The 19035-nt window shown below is 41.9% G+C and overlaps 2 protein-coding genes across 2 annotated transcripts; both read left to right on the top strand.

The window, feature by feature from the left end:
- The first annotated feature begins 411 nt into the window (after positions 1 to 411).
- LOC115815519 (protein transport protein Sec61 subunit alpha-like 1) lies at positions 412 to 10235 on the top strand. Its single transcript, XM_030778474.1, has 11 exons — positions 412 to 522; positions 637 to 702; positions 1312 to 1390; positions 1934 to 2065; positions 2304 to 2413; positions 4825 to 4978; positions 5181 to 5341; positions 8727 to 8924; positions 9436 to 9627; positions 9749 to 9825; positions 10049 to 10235. The coding sequence occupies exons 1-11, from the start codon at positions 412 to 414 to the stop codon at positions 10233 to 10235; spliced, it is 1467 nt and encodes a 488-aa protein (XP_030634334.1).
- A 2261-nt stretch (positions 10236 to 12496) lies between these two features.
- On the top strand, positions 12497 to 15741 carry chchd4b (coiled-coil-helix-coiled-coil-helix domain containing 4b). The gene is made up of 3 exons (XM_030777066.1): positions 12497 to 12681; positions 14993 to 15091; positions 15261 to 15741. Exons 1-3 carry the CDS (start codon positions 12660 to 12662, stop codon positions 15647 to 15649), a joined length of 510 nt encoding a protein of 169 aa, XP_030632926.1. The 5' UTR covers positions 12497 to 12659; the 3' UTR covers positions 15650 to 15741.
- The last annotated feature ends 3294 nt before the right edge of the window (positions 15742 to 19035 follow it).

The raw sequence follows: 19035 nt of genomic DNA on the forward strand, positions 1-19035 counted from the left end.
AAGTTTGGGATCAAATAATTAAGCGGACCCCGTGCAGTAACTCTGAGGACCCCCTAGGGGTGCCAGACCCCCTGTAGAAGATCTCTGATGTAGAGTAACAAAGCACATGCACCCCAGAGTGTACGCAGGGTCAAACTTTTGTTTCCAAGCGACAGAGTGACTTCTGGGTTGATAAACTACAGTAAAGATTTAACCAACATCCCTGAGACACATCAACAGTTTAAAACAAAAAAACATGATGTCATAAACCTTTACCACAGAACTAACTGGGACAAAAAAAAAAACACAGTTACTAAAAAGAGCGTCCACAGTGCTTCTGATGGACAGCTAAGGGAATGCTGGTGTTATGATAAGTAAGAGCTATAAGTTAGACATGGACTTGAGTATTCTACACAACCTGACAGTCCACACATGTGCTACATCTTCACCTCACCCTCCTCTCTCTGCTTCACAGTCAAGTTCCTGGAGGTGATAAAGCCATTTTGTGCAGTTTTACCTGAAGTTCAGAAACCAGCAAGAAAGGTGTTTATTTTCCCCACTCTTAAACCTAAATGTAAATGCATAGACATTTGACTGTCATATGTGTTTTACAGTTGAGTTTTGCCATTGAAAAAGAGCCTTACCTGTTCTCCTCAGGTGCACTTTAGAGAGAGGCTGCTGTGGACAGCCATCGCTCTGGTCGTCTTCCTCGTCTGTTCTCAGGTGAGTCTCTCACGCTCAAATTTTATCTGTTAGTGTGTCTGTGGTCTGTTCTCTATATATCCTCAAAACTTCCATCTCTATCCTTCTCTTTAATCATCCCGATACGAGTTAACTGGTCTTGAAATTCCGTGCAGACACTGATACGACTAAAATGGATTTTTTTTACACATTGATTTTTAATCATCCACTGCGTCTGCTGGGTTTTACTGTTACTCTCCACAGCACATCTGGGAGCTGAATCAGTCTCATTAGGCCAGTAGTGTCTTGACTGTCTCTCTCTGTTTCTCTCTCTCTCTCCATCTTACTGTCTCTCTCTCTCTCTCTCTCTCTCTCTCTCTCTCTCTCTGTCTCACTGTCTCTCTCCCTCTCTCTCTCCATCTTACTGTCTCTCTCTCTCTCTCTCTCTCTGTCTCACTGTCTCTCTCCCTCTCTCTCTCCATCTTACTGTCTCTCTCTCTCTCTCTCTCTCTGTCTCACTGTCTCTCTCCCTCTCTCTCTCCATCTTACTGTCTCTCTCTCTCTCTCTCTCTCTCTCTCTCTCTCTCTCTCCATCTTACTGTCTCTCTCTCTCTCTCTCTCTCTCTCTCTCTCTCTTTCTCTCTCTCTCAGATCCCGTTGTTTGGGATTGGCTCCTCAAAATCAGGTGACCCATTTGAAAAGATGAGAGTTCTTCTTGCCTCCAACAGGGGTGAGTCAGTGGTTTTCAAACCCCTGTTCTGTGCATAATGATCTGTGTGGAAGTTATTTTCTAGTGTGTCTGTAGTGTAAACATTGACAGAGTGCAGCTGACACAGTTTTATCAGTTAGAAATGTCCCACAGTTAAACTTGAAAGAAAGGGACTAATGTGGATGCCACAATGCAGTACAATTACATCTGACAACAAAATGTTAATCATATCCAAAAGGAAGACATGTTGACTGATTAAATCATGAACAAAATACATTTTTTATTTGATGTTTGAAAGTTTGAGCATTTAGCTTATTGTGAAATTAGCTTTTTGCTATCCATAACCTAATAAGCATCTGTGATTAGAGTGTACAGGTGATGGCTTTCCTGCAGTTAGCTGTATGACATTTCCAGTTGGCTGGATTAAATAATATTCATTGTTTCAAAGTATCTACCCTCATTTATTATGTTATTACTCATTCTTTTTTCAGTAAGCCTAATGGCTGGGTTGTATGTGTAGCATTGCCCTTTGTTGTTTTGATTAATGCAGTTTTTACATTTCAGAAACTCTAATGGAGCTGGGAATTTCTCCTATCGTCACATCTGGCCTCATCATGCAGTTCTTGACCGGAGCAAAAATCATTGAAGTAGGAGATTCAACCAAAGACCGCTCTCTCTTCAACGGAGCCCAGAAATGTAAGACTCTGTGTGTGTGTGTGTGTGTGTGTGTGTGTGTGTGTGTGTGTGTGTGTGTGTGTGTGTGTGTGTGACCTACAGTATTTTGGATGATCATTACTATTAGCAAGCCTATGGGGCACATTATGGTGATTATAACTTCTGTGTGTGTGTGTGTGTGTGTGTGTATGTGTGTGTATGTGTGTGTGTGTGTGTGCGTGCGTGCATGTGTGCATGTTTGTGTGTGTGTTTGTTACAGTATTTGGGATGATCATGACTACTGTCCAGGCTGTCCTATATGTGCTAATAGGCATGTATGGAGAGCCTTCAGAACTCGGAGCAGGAATCTGCCTGCTTATTATTCTACAGGTACAAGACCTTCCAAAAATCTCACACACACACACACACACACACATGCACTGGTTTATATGTTTTGTCTTTGTATGAGTGTGAAGTAGTCTTAGGTCAGTAGACTTAAAGAAAAAGGGTGATGAATAATATCACCACTGTCAAATGAGCTGAAAAGACGCCTATGTTGCAATACTCATAATCACCTCAGGGTGGCGAATTTACAAAACACGAGCTTAACAAATAACGAAAATTGGGATGTTTTGCACTAGGCTGACATGTCATGAGGATAAAGTCACGAATATAAAAAAAAATATTCTCACATAAAATTGACATTAAAGAGGTCAGTACTCTTATGAGAGTAACCAGAATAAGTAATAAACAGTGCAACCACATGTTTTCATGCGCTTTTGGGAGGAAAAGAAGCTTCAGCTTTAAGAGTTGGTGTGAGGGAGCCTCCAGTCTTATCTGCTGTGGTTGAAACTGACCAGAGAACAGTGCTGATGTGTTGTTGTGAGCACTCCTCTTTTTCCCACTCAATTTTCACATCAATTTCATCTTATTTACGCCAAAAATGCAACCATTGTTTGAACCTAATTTTCGTTTTTTTTAATATATATAGTTCATTTTCATTGGCTACCGACAATATGGGTCGGCTTAGATAAGGCGGGCGGTTCAAGGAGAGGGAGAGAGACTTCTGATTAAAACAAAAACCTTACAACACATTCTCCATATGGAAATTTATAATTGAGAATATTATACTGTATCAGAGACAATCAACGTTCAAGATTCAAGAGTTTTATTGTCATGTGCACAGCAAAACAGGCAGTTACACTGTACAGCCAGTACCACGATAATATCATCATATCGTCTAAGCCTAAGACATGAATTCACCCAGTGTGTGCCACAGAAAAGTCTCTGCATGTAATCCCTGTGTCTGTTGTTGTTTGTAGTTTGTCTGATAGCGGTTTTACATTAGAATATGCTGTTAAAGAAGGATGTGTTATGTGTTTACATTTTGTCGTGTATAACATTTTTTAAAGAAATTAGAATAAGAATAAAACCTAGTTCATACTCGCCGTTGACATCCTTGTGCATAGTGGCACACGCTAAAAGTGACGTCAAAATGATGTCAAGGCGATGCGCTTTGGTGTCGTTTCGGCTGGTCTTGCACCTCTCAGTTTTTGTAAAACGCGTGTGCAATACGGACGAGCTGGAGGCGAGAGTCTGTGAGCAGGTCCGTCTCTAAGATCAGTGACATCCATCACTAGCCTGAACATTCATTATAACCTACTGCTGAACTGAAGACGTCCATCACGAGCCTGAACATTCAATATAACCTACTGCTGAACTGAATGACTGTTACGGCCGGTGAGGCCTGGTTGACTGAGGACCCAAAAGCAGACTCAGAGCACAGAGCAAATTTTAGCTGGTGTTTAATGAATACAATACTTCCAAGAAATCCAAAGGAATGAATCACAGTGACTGTATCAGTGGGCAAAGACAGAGCCAGAGGTCAAAAAACAGGCAGAGAAGGTCAAAAGGCAACAGGCAAAAACACTCATCCAAAAACAGGCAATGATCAAAAAGGGGAACAAGAATGAAGCTAAACAAACCAACACAGGAAACATGAAAGATGGCTAGATAATCCAGCAAACTGGAGTGGAAACAGACAGGGCTTAAATGCAGTGGCTGATTAAGGAAAATGCCAGCAGGTGAGCAGAAACCAGGCAGGAAACAGTGTAAGACATGGGCCGGAGCAAACAGAAACAGACAGACAAGACATACATGACAGGACACAAGGAAAACATGGACTAGGATCTGAAAGAGCAGGGCTGGACCGTGACAATGGCAGGTCAGACACCCTATATCGCTTAATAACCAAGCCGGTCCAATCTTCCGTTCTTTGCATTGAAACTGAATGTGTTGTAAACCATAAAATACTGCCGCATTTTTATTCATCAAGCACACTTTAGCAAGAAGTAGCGTAAAACCCTTTTCACAACAAAGGCACAATATAGTTCTGTCACAACACCAGCTGCGTTTCCATCCAACTATTTAATGCAAATTAACGCTTAAACTTTCATCAAATCTTTCAAGTCGCTGGAAAGAGGTGATGAGCATAGGGTAGAGTGATGCTGACGGATGGAAACAGGTTTCAGTCGCATCAGCAAGTGGTTTGTTGCGAATTTATCACGTAAATTTGACATTAAACAAACAAATAAACAACAAAAAACCAGTCCCACACATGAAAAATATACAGAGTAAAGTGTAACAGCAGTTTCTGACAAATTTTTATTAACTTAAACTAACTGATTCTGCTTCTTTCTGCCACATTCACTGTTTGACAGGTGAACTTAGGCTGATGAAAACAGGCCAGTGATGCAACCAGCAGTCCTATAACAGACTGTTAACTTAACCAGTGTGTGTAGTTGGTTGTTGCAGGTTTGATTGTGTTACTGTGGGATGAGGTGCTACAGAAAGGTTATGGACTGGGTTCTGGAATCTCCCTCTTCATCGCCACTAACATCTGTGAGACCATCGTATGGAATGCACTCAGTCCATTAAAGTACAACACGATCAGAGGTACACGCACACACACACACGGAAACTGTTCAAGGCCAAAAGTGTTCATGCCTACTACAGTCAACATTGCCCTGGTTTAACACATATACAAGGAAAAAAGGATAAAACACGTGTGTGCTGTGTGATGAGCTCCACTGTAACCTTATGTCAGTAAATAACCAATAGAGAGTCTGAGAGCTTGTCTGTGTGTCATTTGTAACAGGTCCTGAGTTTGAAGGTTCTATCATTGCTACGTTCCACCTGTTGACAACACGTACAGATAAAATCCGTGCCCTGAGAGAGGCCTTCTACAGACGGAACCTCCCAAACCTCAGCAACCTCATGGCCACTGTCCTCATCTTCACCGTCATCATATATTTCCAAGTCAGTGCAGGTCACACAACTGCACCCTGAGCTCTGTTCTCCATGAGTTTCTCCCACTCTACCACCACATTCACTCTCTCCCTCTCACTCTAACACCACATTCACTCTCTCTCACTCTACCACCACAATCACTCTCTCACTCTACCACCACAATCACTCTCTCTCACTCTACCACAACAATCACCATCTCTTTCTCACTCTGCCCCTCTGTGATTCTCTCTCACTCTCACACTACAACCACTCTCTCACTCTACCACCACATTCACTCTCTCTCTCACTCTACTCCTCTGTCATTCTCTCTCACTCCAACACCACAATCACTCTCTCCCTCTCACTCTACCACCACATTCACTCTCTCTCTCTCTCTCTCTCTCTCTCTAACACCACATTCACTCTTTCTCTCACTCTGCCTCTCTGTGATTCTATCTCACTCTACCACCACAATCACTCTCTCCCTCTCACTCTACCACCACATTCACTCTCTCTCTCCCTCTCTAACATCACATTCACTCTCTCTCTCTCTCACTCTAACACCACATTCACTCTCTCTCTCACTCTGCCCCTCTGTGAGTCTCTCTCACTCAACCACCACAATCACTCTCTCTGTCTCTCTCACTCTACCACCGCAATCACTCTCTCTCTCTCACTCTAACACCACATTCACTCTTTCTCTCTCCCTCTCTAACACCACATTCACTCTCTCTCTCACTCTGCCCCTCTGTGATTCTCTCTCACTCAACCACCACAATCACTCTCTCTGTCTCTCTCAGTCTACCACCACAATCACTCTCTCTCTCTCACTCGAAAACCACAACCACTCTCTCTCTCTCTCTCTCTCTCTCTCACTCTACCACTCTGTCAACACCTATAGGTTTGTATCATTATGGGAACCTTGAAGGAAACTTTCTCATCTCTCTCTCTACCTTACACCTGGACACTCATTACTCCCCTCTGCTGGCCAGTCTCTGTTTCATTAGTCTGCTGATCAGTTAATCACTCAGTTGTGTGATGCACCTGTCTCGTTTTCATCGGCTCTGTTCTTCTCCAGTGTAAAAAATGGCCCTGACTGTCTTGTTTCTTTGTGGAGTTTTCACTAGTCTGAGTGACATGAGCCATGTTTACCCTGTGTGCAGTTGCTGGTCTGGTCAACATTCCTTGTTCCTTGTTAGTCTTCTGAATCCTCTTCAGCCTTTGTGTTCCTAGTTCTACTCCCTGTTCCTCATCACTCTCACTGTCTCTTACTTAACCCTCTGTAGTCTGTCTCTTACTTAACCCTGTGTAGTCTGTCTCTTATTTAACCCTCTGTAGTCTGTCTCTTACTTAACCCTGTGTAGTCTGTCTCTTGTTTAACCCTGTGTAGTCTGTCTCTTATTTAACCCTCTGTAGTCTGTCTCTTATTTAACCCTCTGTAGTCTGTCTCTTATTTAACCCTCTGTAGTCTGTCTCTTACTTAACCCTCTGTAGTCTGTCTCTTATTTAACCCTCTGTAGTCTGTCTCTTATTTAACCCTGTGTAGTCTGTCTCTTACTTAACCCTCTGTAGTCTGTCTCTTATTTAACCCTCTGTAGTCTGTCTCTTACTTAACCCTCTGTAGTCTGTCTCTTACTTAACCCTCTGTAGTCTGTCTCTTATTTAACCCTGTGTAGTCTGTCTCTTACTTAACCCTCTGTAGTCTGTCTCTTATTTAACCCTCTGTAGTCTGTCTCTTATTTAACCCTCTGTAGTCTGTCTCTTATTTAACCCTGTGTAGTCTGTCTCTTACTTAACCCTCTGTAGTCTGTCTCTTATTTAACCCTCTGTAGTCTGTCTCTTACTTAACCCTGTGTAGTCTGTCTCTTATTTAACCCTCTGTAGTCTGTCTCTTACTTAACCCTCTGTAGTCTGTCTCTTACTTAACCCTGTGTAGTCTGTCTCTTATTTAACCCTGTGTAGTCTGTCTCTTATTTAACCCTCTGTAGTCTGTCTCTTATCTAACCCTGTGTAGTCTGTCTCTTACTTAACCCTCTGTAGTCTGTCTCTTATTTAACCCTGTGTAGTCTGTCTCTTATTTAACCCTCTGTAGTCTGTCTCTTATTTAACCCTGTGTAGTCTGTCTCTTATTTAACGCTCTGTAGTCTGTCTCTTATCTAACCCTGTGTAGTCTGTCTCTTATTTAACCCTGTGTAGTCTGTCTCTTATCTAACCCTGTGTAGTCTGTCTCTTACTTAACCCTCTGTAGTCTGTCTCTTACTTAACCCTCTGTAGTCTGTCTCTTATCTAACCCTGTGTAGTCTGTCTCTTATCTAACCCTCTGTAGTCTGTCTCTTACTTAACCCTCTGTAGTCTGTCTCTTATTTAACCCTGTGTAGTCTGTCTCTTATCTAACCCTGTGTAGTCTGTCTCTTATTTAACCCTCTGTAGTCTGTCTCTTATCTAACCCTGTGTAGTCTGTCTCTTATCTAACCCTGTGTAGTCTGTCTCTTGTTTAACCCTGTGTAGTCTGTCTCTTGTTTAACCCTGTGTAGTCTGTCTCTTATCTAACCCTCTGTAGTCTGTCTCTTATTTAACCCTCTGTAGTCTGTCTCTTATTTAACCCTCTGTAGTCTGTCTGTTATTTAACCCTGTGTAGTCTGTCTCTTATTTAACCCTGTGTAGTCTGTCTCTTATTTAACCCTGTGTAGTCTGTCTCTTATCTAACCCTCTGTAGTCTGTCTCTTATTTAACCCTGTGTAGTCTGTCTCTTGTTTAACCCTGTGTAGTCTGTCTCTTGTCTAACCCTGTGTAGTCTGTCTCTTATTTAACCCTCTGTAGTCTGTCTCTTATTTAACCCTGTGTAGTCTGTCTCTTATTTAACCCTGTGTAGTCTGTCTCTTACTTAACCCTCTGTAGTCTGTCTGTTATTTAACCCTGTGTAGTCTGTCTCTTGTTTAACCCTGTGTAGTCTGTCTCTTGTTTAACCCTCTGTAGTCTGTCTCTTATTTAACCCTGTGTAGTCTGTCTCTTATTTAACCCTCTGTAGTCTGTCTCTTATTTAACCCTGTGTAGTCTGTCTCTTACTTAACCCTGTGTAGTCTGTCTCTTACTTAACCCTGTGTAGTCTGTCTCTTGTTTAACCCTGTGTAGTCTGTCTCTTGTTTAACCCTCTGTAGTCTGTCTCTTATCTAACCCTGTGTAGTCTGTCTCTTATTTAACCCTGTGTAGTCTGTCTCTTGTTTAACCCTGTGTAGTCTGTCTCTTATTTAACCCTCTGTAGTCTGTCTATTGTTTAACCCTCTGTAGTCTTACCCCGGTGTAGTAAACGTGGCCTGTTTATTGACTTATTTTGGATTGTGACTTTGACTGGCACATCCATCCAGCCTCCCTGGGTCTATGTGACACTCTCTCTCCCTCGCTCTCTCTCTCTCAGGGCTTCAAGGTCGATCTGCCCATTAAATCAGGTCGTCATCGCGAGCAGGCCAGACCGTATCCCATCAAGCTCTTCTACACCTCCAACATGCCCATTATCTTCCAGTCTGCACTGGTTTCCAACCTCTATGCAATCTCACAAATGCTCTCAACTCGCTACAGTGACAACATCCTGGTCAGCCTGCTGGGAACCTGGTCTGTAAGTAAAACCACAAACACACACGCACACACACACACACACACACACACACACACACACACACACACACACACACACACAGCAACTCTGGCAACTGAAAAGCAGAATTCAGTCTGTTAAAAAGCTTTGTAAGCCTTGTCTACCTCTCTCTCCATCTCTCTTTCTCTCTCCCTACTCAGTCTGTCTCCATCTCTCTGTCTCTCTCCCTACTCGGTCTGTCTCCATCTCTCTGTCTCTCTCCCTACTCAGTCTGTCTCCATCTCTCTGTCTCTCTCCCTACTCAGTCTGTCTCCATCTCTCTGTCTCTCTCCCTACTCAGTCTGTCCCCATCTCTGTTCTTTTCTTATTGTCTTCGCTCTTTCTCTCTCTTTTCTAGGCACAGTTTCCCTTTCTGCATTTATTTTAATGTATTACTTGTGAAATATTGATTCTTCCTCTCTCTTTGTCTGCGTTTGTGTTCGTTTTTTAAATGTCATTATGTGTGTGTGTGTGTGTGTGTGTGTGTGGGTAGGACACATCATCTGGTGAACCTGTCTCTCCACATCCGGTCGGTGGTCTGTGTTATTATCTGTCTCCTCTGGACTCTTTTCACTCGATTCTGGAGGAACCGGTTCACGCGTTCATCTACATCGTCTTCACCCTGCTCTCCTGTGGGTTCTTCTCCAGAATGTGGATCAAGTTCTCTGGAGAAAACGCTGAGGAGGTGAGCGTGAGCGGTATGATAAAGAGAACTGCTACTGATGTGTTTACACGTACAAGAACTTACTCTGTGTGTGTGTGTGTGTGTGTGTGTGTGTGTGTGTGTGTGTGTGTGTGTGTCTCAGGTTGCCAAGAAGCTAAAAGACCAGAATATGATGAGGCCTGGACACAGACACAACTCTTTGGAGAAAACACTCAACAAGTAACCACCCCACTACCACCACACACACACACACACACACACACAGACACACACACAGGCACACACACATACACTCACACACACACACACACACTCACACAAACACACAGAAACAACAGTCATCTGCCAGTCAATAATATGATTAAAAAAAGTGACTTTGCATTATCCCTACACTCCCCGTGTGTGTGTGTGTGTGTGTGTGTGTGTGTGTGTGTGTGTGTAGGTATATCCTCCAAGTGGCTGTGCTTGGTGGCATATGCATTGGGGCACTGTCCATCATGGCTGATCTTTTTGGAGCCATCGGTTCGGGCACTGGAGTCCTACTGGCCGTCACCACCATCTACCAGTACTATGAGATCTTTGTCGAAGAACAGAAGGAAGCCGGCAGCACAAGAGCACTGTTATTCTAAACAATACACACACACTAATATCTTTATTATAATTAATAGTCTTTTGTTTTCTACCATGTCTCTCATTATTTCCTGCCTTTTATACTGATAGGTGTGTCTCAGAGGGAGTTGGGGCTTGGTTCTCTATCATTGGTCAGTTGTCAAATTGCAGTCTGGTCATTGGTCAGTTTCTAAAGTGTGGTCTGGTCATTGGTCAGTTTCTAAAGTGTGGTCTGGTTTCATTGGTGAGAGAGGACACATTTGTGTTATCTTGTTTGATCTCTTCTCTCTCTCCATCTCACGTTCCTCTTTTTTATCTTCTGTCATTCCGGACCGTGCTCAGTGCTGTATGGTATTCAATACTCAGATGAAACTTGATTTTTTTTATTAGGAGTATCAGAGAGATGCTCCATATTTACTATGTTCCTCTTTTACCAGTGGTGATGTGAAGTTACCATGGTGATGTCAGAGAGAAATTCTGAAGAATCTTTCAGGTTTTGGGTTTTTTTACAAGTATGGTCGAAAACCTAGAATCATGACATCAGTTACATTTCTGGATTTCTCTGGAGAGAGAGAATGATCTCAGCATGTGACCAGAACTTCTAAAACTATCTCTGTTTCTCTTTTAACTGTACAGTATGGTCATTTGTTAAATTGGTCTGTTTGTAAGAGCTGAAATGATCTAACTGTAGACAGAAGCTGAGACCCTCTGTGTTATCATTCCCTCTTTCTGTAACCTCTTCAGAGAAAGGCTGTCACCAACAAATTTATGTGGAAGGTGAGATCATTGTCAATAAAAGGCTGTTTTTGCTTTGGACTTGATTCGTGTTTTTATTTTCTATAGACACTAATATGACCAGATGGGTTTCACCTAAACATCAATTAGATTAAAGCACTTGGGACCAGAGGTTGTGGAACCACTGATGCGTCTGAGGGACATAAACTCTCTTACACTAGACACATCTCTGTGTCATGACATAAAACCATTATAAACTCTCTTACACTAGGCAGGGCTCTATGTCATGTCATAAAACCATTATAAACTCTCTTACACTAGACAGAGCTCTATATCATGACATAAAAACATTATAAACTCTCTTACACCAAACAGAGCTCTATGTCATGTCATAAAACCATTATAAACTCTCTTACACTAGACACATCTCTGTGTCATGACATAAAACCATTATAAACTCTCTTACACTAGACAGAGCTCTATATCATGACATAAAAACATTATAAACTCTCTTACACCAAACAGAGCTCTATGTCATGTCATAAAACCATTATAAACTCTCTTACACTAGACACATCTCTGTGTCATGACATAAAACCATTATAAACTCTCTTACACTAAACAGAGCTCTGTGCCATGTCATAAAACCATTATAAACTCTCTTACACTAGACACATCTCTGTGTCATGACATAAAACCATTATAAACTCTCTTACACTAAACAGAGCTCTGTGTCATGTCATAAAACCATTATAAACTCTCTTACACTAGACAGGGCTCTATGTCATGTCATAAAACCATTATAAACTCTCTTACACTAAACAGAGCTCTGTGTCATGTCATAAAACCATTATAAACTCTCTTACACTAGACAGGGCTCTATGTCATGTCATAAAACCATTATAAACTCTCTTACACTAGACAGGGCACTATGTCATGACATAAAAACATTATAAACTCTCTTACACTAAACAGAGCTCTATGTCATGTCATAAAACCATTATAAACTCTCTTACACTAAACAGAGCTCTGTTTCATGTCATAAAACCATTATAAACTCTCTTACACTCGACAGGGCTCTATGTCATGACATAAAAACAGTATAAACTCTTTCAATAGACACATCTAGAGGTCATGACATAAAACCATCATAAACTCTCTTAGACCAGACGGGGCTCTATGTCATGACATAAAACCATTATAGAGAGGGCTCCCTCCTGGACTGTACAGCGTGACCTGGTCTGCTGAAATTAGTACTTTACATTTTTATGAAGGCTCTCTGAATTATTATGTTTTCCCCCTCACGTAAATCCAACCAGTATCACTTTTTACGATATCATCGGCCATTATGAACTTAAGGACAACTCGTCTCAGGACATCAATATGTCTTACATGAGTTACAAGAATTTATTCTTATATTTCAGATTGGCGTCTAAAGGGCAGCTATTTCCGGGCCTTCGACGATTAAGTTTGACGTCATTGTCAGAGCTTTGATAACAACGTGGGTTACATGATGAGTTCAGTTGCGAAACTGTCGTTCAGAGTGATCGGAAGCTCAGCTGTAGTGGAGAAACGTCCCGGCACCTTGAGTTGCATCCACTGACTTTGTGTACTGCACAAACCGATCGACACCTGGTGATTCGCGAGTCCAGGAGCATCTCTTCGCGCTGTCGTACTACGGAAAACTAGAAGCGCGTATCGCGGGAGAAATGTCTGCTGTAAACGAAGAGGGTATGACAGTGTGCCCAGTGTAACACTAATATTCAGTATGTCCTCATAATTTTATTTAGTGTTAGCATTGTGTATTTTTTGTTTACAGTCAGAATGTGAAATGGAAGAAGTGTCTCCAGTTGTGTCTTTGGTAACGTGGGTTTCCAGCTCTGATTGAAGTGTTTGTAACACTGAATGTAAGTGTGTTTCTGCAGGAGAAAAATCGCCACTTAAGTTTTCATTTGATTCGATGGGAATTTACCAGCGTGCTGTTTGTGACATTCGTGTAGTTGAATGAACTTGTTTTGGTAGGAGATGCTTTTGTTAATTGACTCTTCCCTGTCGAACCACAAGATGGCACTATATCCCCATCGCTGTCTTAATGTTACGAAGCGATACAAGTAAACTCAGTGTGGTGTACGCGCCTCGTCTATCTGTCTTTGTTTACCCCGCGTTATCTTCAGTCTATCTGACATCCTTTTCTCTTTCCCGTACACACGTACACAAAGTAAATCTACCCTCTGTTGCTGCTTTTAGTACAGGAAATATTCACTAATTAAACTGTTTGTTCGAGGGCGTAAACGTAGAAGTCACGCATTAGATTCACGTGTCCAAATCTTTGGGAAGCGGTTCTGTGCTGCTTAGTATCATCAGCTGCTGGTTCCGTCAGGAAAGGTCATTAATATGGTCGCACTTTGGTCCAGTTTTGGATCTGTGTATCAGCACTGTATCTCTGAAATGAGGTGGACAAAGTCTTGTCAGATTTAATGGCGGGTTAGTTCCATACCTCTATCGAACCTATTTAGAAATGACACTGTAAATGTAAATCTCTGTGATTGCGCACACACTTTGACCAGCATTTATCCCATCCAACACACCAGCATTTATCCCATCCAACACACCAGCATTTAACCCATCCAACACACCAGCATTTAACCCATCCAACACACCAGCATTTAACCCATCCAACACACCAGCATTTAACCCATCCAACACACCAGTAGGGAACCGAGTCCGGTTCTCTAACCTTTAGACCACAGTTGCCCACAAGACCGTGGCTGCCCACAAAGTTTTCTGATCCAGCCAGGAGTCGAACCTAGAATGTTCTGATCCGCAGTCAGGCGCGCTATCCATCGCACCACTGGCCCAACAGTTCATTCTATCCATGGTCCCCATATTTTAGTGCATTACAAGTGGTTTTTGAATAGACTCTGCAGCTCTGTCTTATGAGCCAGGTGTGTGTGTGTGTGTGTGTGTGTGTGTGTGAATCCATGGGGAAGACAGCGTTCTAGTCCTGATTACAGGCTTTGTTTTTGTGTTTTGACACTGCTGTTTGGTTTGGCCCGCATAAGGATCAAAGGAGTGTCATTGAAACTGCCCTTCTTTAGGTGGGAAAAGTCAAACAGAGACACTGCAGAAGCACAGGGCATGCCAAAATCAACCACCTGGTACATCATTAACATGGAAAAATGCACAGAGGCAAAACAGCAAAGTAAATGTGTCAGGGATCAGAGATTTTTGGAGCCCATTGTCTGTATGACTCAGTCCCACAGTGTACACACTGACTGGAGGGCGTTTACATTGTGTCTTGAGTTAAACCCTGAACACTTCTTACGGAAGGATAAATGTATTTAACTGCAAGAGAAGAGAATCTAGATCTCCCCACAAAGTGTGGTCTGCTCCAGGAGCCGATCCCAGTGACTCTGGTCACTCTGTCAGGGCCTGTGTAGTGTCCTCTGTCCTCGCTGCAGTCATCTTCATCTGGGTGGTTTAAGATGCGTTTCGGAGAGGTCTGGGTGGATTAAGATGCGGTTCAGAGAGGTCTGGGTGGTTTAAGATGCGGTTCAGAGAGGTCTGGGTGGTTTAAGATGCGGTCCGGAGAGGTCTGGGTGGTTTAAGATGCAGTTCAGAGAGGTCTGGGTGGTTTAAGATGCGGTTTGGAGAGGTCTGGGTGGATTAAGATGCGGTTCAGAGAGGTCTGGGTGGTTTAAGATGCGGTTCAGAGAGGTCTGGGTGGTTTAAGATGCGGTCCGGAGAGGTCTGGGTGGTTTAAGATGCGGTTCAGAGAGGTCTGGGTGGTTTAAGATGCAGTTCAGAGAGGTCTGGGTGGTTTAAAATGCGGTTCAGAGAGGTCTGGGTGGTTTAAGATGCGGTTCAGAGAGGTCTGGGTGGTTTAAGATGCGGTTCAGAGAGGTCTGGGTGGTTTAAGATGCGGTTCAGAGAGGTCTGGGTGGTTTAAGATGCGGTCCGCAGAGTCGTAATATGCTGTGTCTCCCAGGCGTGCTCTATATGAAGTACTGTGTCTCTAAAGCCTTCCTTAAAACAGTTACAGGAAAGGACCAGGTCATTTTCGTAACCAAGGAGGAGCATGAGACGCCCAGCACTGCAGAACTGGTCCAGGATGATCCGGATGACCCATACGAAGAGAAAGGTGAGGATAAGGGGAGGTGTGGGAGGAAGTGCTACATAAAGAATGACAGACATTACAGTGAGTTCCATGTTGGTATGATTTTCTATATACAACACTGCTGAGCAACTCTAAGCACTTCTCTCTCTCTCTCTCTCTCTCTCTCTCTCTCTCTCTCTGTGTTGGTTTGTAGGCCTGATCTTGCCCAGTGGGGAGATTAACTGGAATTGTCCATGTTTGGGGGGGATGGCGAGCGGCCCGTGTGGGGAACAGTTTAAGGCGGCATTCACCTGTTTCCACTTCAGTCAGGAGGAGGTCAAAGGGTCTGACTGTCTTCAACAGTTCAGAGACATGCAAGACTGCCTCCGTCGCTTTCCCGAACTCTACCCTCAGGAGGAGGAGCCTGAGCCCACCAATGGTCAAGCTGATCCAGCAGACCCCGCCCCTACTGAGGAGCCAACCCCCAAGTCTCAAATGGACTCCGCCCCATCCAGCGTCTCTGCTCCAGACCCCACCCCAGGAGAAGAACCTGCTGCCCCTGAAACACACACTTCTTCTACAGACATTCCTGCTGCTAGTTAATATGAGACTGCAGCAATGACATACACACACACACGGCCTTGTTATGGAAGTTTTTCTGAAAACACTGTTAGCAAATGCATGAATCTGAAATCTGAAGCTCAACTTTGTCATTCCTTACAGGCAGAACAAGGTTTGGTCCAACATACGTGCAAATAAGCGTTTGATTGTGTTTTCTGCTCAGATGTTGCGTTACCTGCCTGACACCAGTGATGCAGTGTGACATTTATGGTGCTTCTGCTACCAGACTCTGAACAGACAGAAACTGTGAACGATTCTGCCTTCGCTTACAACCTTGACTCCTTCATGCATCATATGAGATCCACTTACAATCACTAATATCAGCACTGTAACCCTCAGTGTCAGCACTGTAACCCCCAGTGTCAACACTGTAACCCCCAGTGTCAGCTCTGTAACCCCCAGTGTCAGCTCTGTAACCCCCAGTGTCAGCACTGTAACCACCAGTGTCAGCTCTGTAACCACCAGTGTCAGTACTGTAACCAACAGATGGTCTCTTCTCCTTGTATTTTTGTTTCTGTATGTATTAGAATATTTTTCTATTTTGTTATTGTTTTAATCTTGTTTATTTAAATCTTTTTGAGGTGCGAGTTTTTGAACAGATGGAATTTTGTAAGATTTGTTTAAATTAAACAAATCTTTAAATTGTTAATGTGACAATGAATAAATCACATTTGCATAATTATATATGTGTGTGCGTGTGTGTGCGTGTGTGAGAGAGGGAGACCATACACATGCTTATGTCAAACAGGGTAACAGTTGGCAAATGTGTGTCACTAAGAATAACTGAGACATTTTTGACTGAGTATTAGATTTATAAACAGGACATATGTTTGGATGAAAGTATTGTTCTGTGGAGAAATTATTTGGTTATCAAAGCATCACATCTAACTGGAGAGAGGACCCAAAGTGTGATAATAAGTGTCACTGTGTGTGTGCATACATATTACCTCTCTCTCACTCTCACTTACAGGTAAAGGAAAATCAAACAGCACTAAGTGCAGAAACTCAAGAGTTGTGCACAGGTGAGTAAAGTTACTGAGTAATAATAAATAAAAACGGACAGGTGAGTATAGTAACTGAGTAATAATAAATAAAAACAGGTGAGTATAGTAACTGAGTAATAATAAATAAAACCGGACTGATGAGTATAGTAACTGAGTAATAATAAAAACAGACAGGTGAGTAAAGTAACTGAGTAATAAGAAATAAAAACAGGTGAGTAAAGTAACTGAGTAATAAGAAATAAAAACAGGTGAGTAAAGTAACTGAGTAATACGAAATAAAAACAGACAGGTGAGTACAGTAACTGTCTCAGTAATAAGAAATAAAAACAGACAGGTGAGTATAGTAACTGAGTAATAAGAAATAAAAACAGACAGGTGAGTACAGTGTCTAAGTAATAATAAATAAAAACGGACAGGTGAGTAAAGTAACTGAGTAATAATAAATAAAAACAGACAGGTGAGTATAGTAACTGAGTAATAATAAATAGAAACAGACAGGTGAGTAAAGTAACTGAGTAATAGTAAATAAAAACACACAGGTGAGTACAGTAACTGAGTAACAATAAGAACAGACAGGTGAGTATAGCAACTGAGTAATAATAAACAAAAACACACAGGTGAGTATAGTAACTGAGTAATAAAAACAGACAGGTGAGTATAGCAACTGAGTAATAATAAATCAAAACAGACAGGTGAGTAGAGTAACTGAGTAATAATAAAAAACAGACAGGTGAGTTTAGTAACTGAGTAATAATAAATAAAGACAGACAGGTGAGTATAGTAACTGAGTAATAATAAAAACAGACAGGTGAGTATAGTAACTGAGTAATAATAAAGACAGACAGGTGAGTAAAGTAACTGAGTGATAATAAATCAAAACAGACAGGTGAGTAAAGTAACAGTAATAACAAAAACAGACAGGTGAGTATAGTAACTGAGTAATAATAAATAAAAACACACAGGTGACTATAGTAACTGAGTAATAATAAATAAAAACAGACAGGTGAGTAAAGTAACTGAGTACTAATAAATAAAAACAGACCAGTGAGTATGGTAACAGTAATAATAAAAACAGACAGGTGAGTACAGTGGCTGTAGGGCTTGTATGGTATGTGCGTAATCACATGTCCTCTGGGTTAAAGGGCACTTTCAACAGTTAGTTCGCACTGCCGGGCACCTTGTGCAGGGCCTTATTAGCTGGGTGCCAGGCACCTTGTGCAGGGCCTTATTAGCTGATTTCAACTGGGTTATAGAGGGAAAACGTTAGTAACATGTTAATGATAATACAGCAAACAGTAATAATAACATCACCTCTGCACTGCTTCTTCCCTGAACCTCTCTGAAACCTGACACGATTAGACTTTTTATAGGCAGTGATTACACTATCGTCCTCACTTCAACATTATTTTTTCTTGTCTGCTGCCTGAAACTGACCTGTTTATTTAGTTATTTGTTTATTTAGTTAGTTAGTGTTGAGTCCATTTTATTTCAGTTTTTATAGCATGTCAAAGCTGAATAACCACAACTGAGCACACAGTGAGAATGTATAATAACACACCAAAAAACTGAGCACACAGTGAGAATGTATAATAACACACCAAACCACTGAGCACACAGTGAGAATGTATAATAACACACCAAACAACTGAGCACACAGTGAGAATGTATAATAACACACCAGACCACTGAGCACACAGTGAGAATGTATAATAACACACCAAACAACTGAGCACACAGTGAGAATGTGTAATAACACACCAAACAACTGAGCACACAGTGAGAATGTATAATAACACACCAGACCACGGAGAACACAGTGAGAATGTATAATAACACACCAAACCGCTGAGCACACAGTGAATGTGAGAACCCAGTGAAAAAGAACACCGTGAATAAGAACCCAGTGAATAAGAACACAGTTAATGTGAGAACACAGTCAATGTGAGAACACAGTTAGAATGAGAACACAGTGAATGTGAGAACACAGTGAATAAGAACACAGTGAGAATGAGAACACAGTGAATAAGAACACAGTCATTGTGAGAACATAGTGAGAATGAGAACACAGTGAATAAGAACACAGTCATTGTGAGAACATAGTGAGAATGAGAACACAGTGAATAAGAACACAGTGAGAATGAGAACACAGTGAATAAGAACACAGTCATTGTGAGAACATAGTGAAAATGAGAACACAGTGAATAAGAACACAGTGAGAATGAGAACACAGTGCATGTGTGTGAGTGAGGAGAGTGGTAAATTTTGGCTGCAGCAGGGATAAATCGTGAGAGGAGTTAAGCTGAACTCTGCTCCTGTTAATCTTCAGTGTTTGTACTGATGAGAAATTTCTCCTGAAATAATGTT

This window comes from Chanos chanos, chromosome 6 (assembly GCF_902362185.1).
Source record: "Chanos chanos chromosome 6, fChaCha1.1, whole genome shotgun sequence".
NCBI lineage: Eukaryota > Metazoa > Chordata > Actinopteri > Gonorynchiformes > Chanidae > Chanos > Chanos chanos.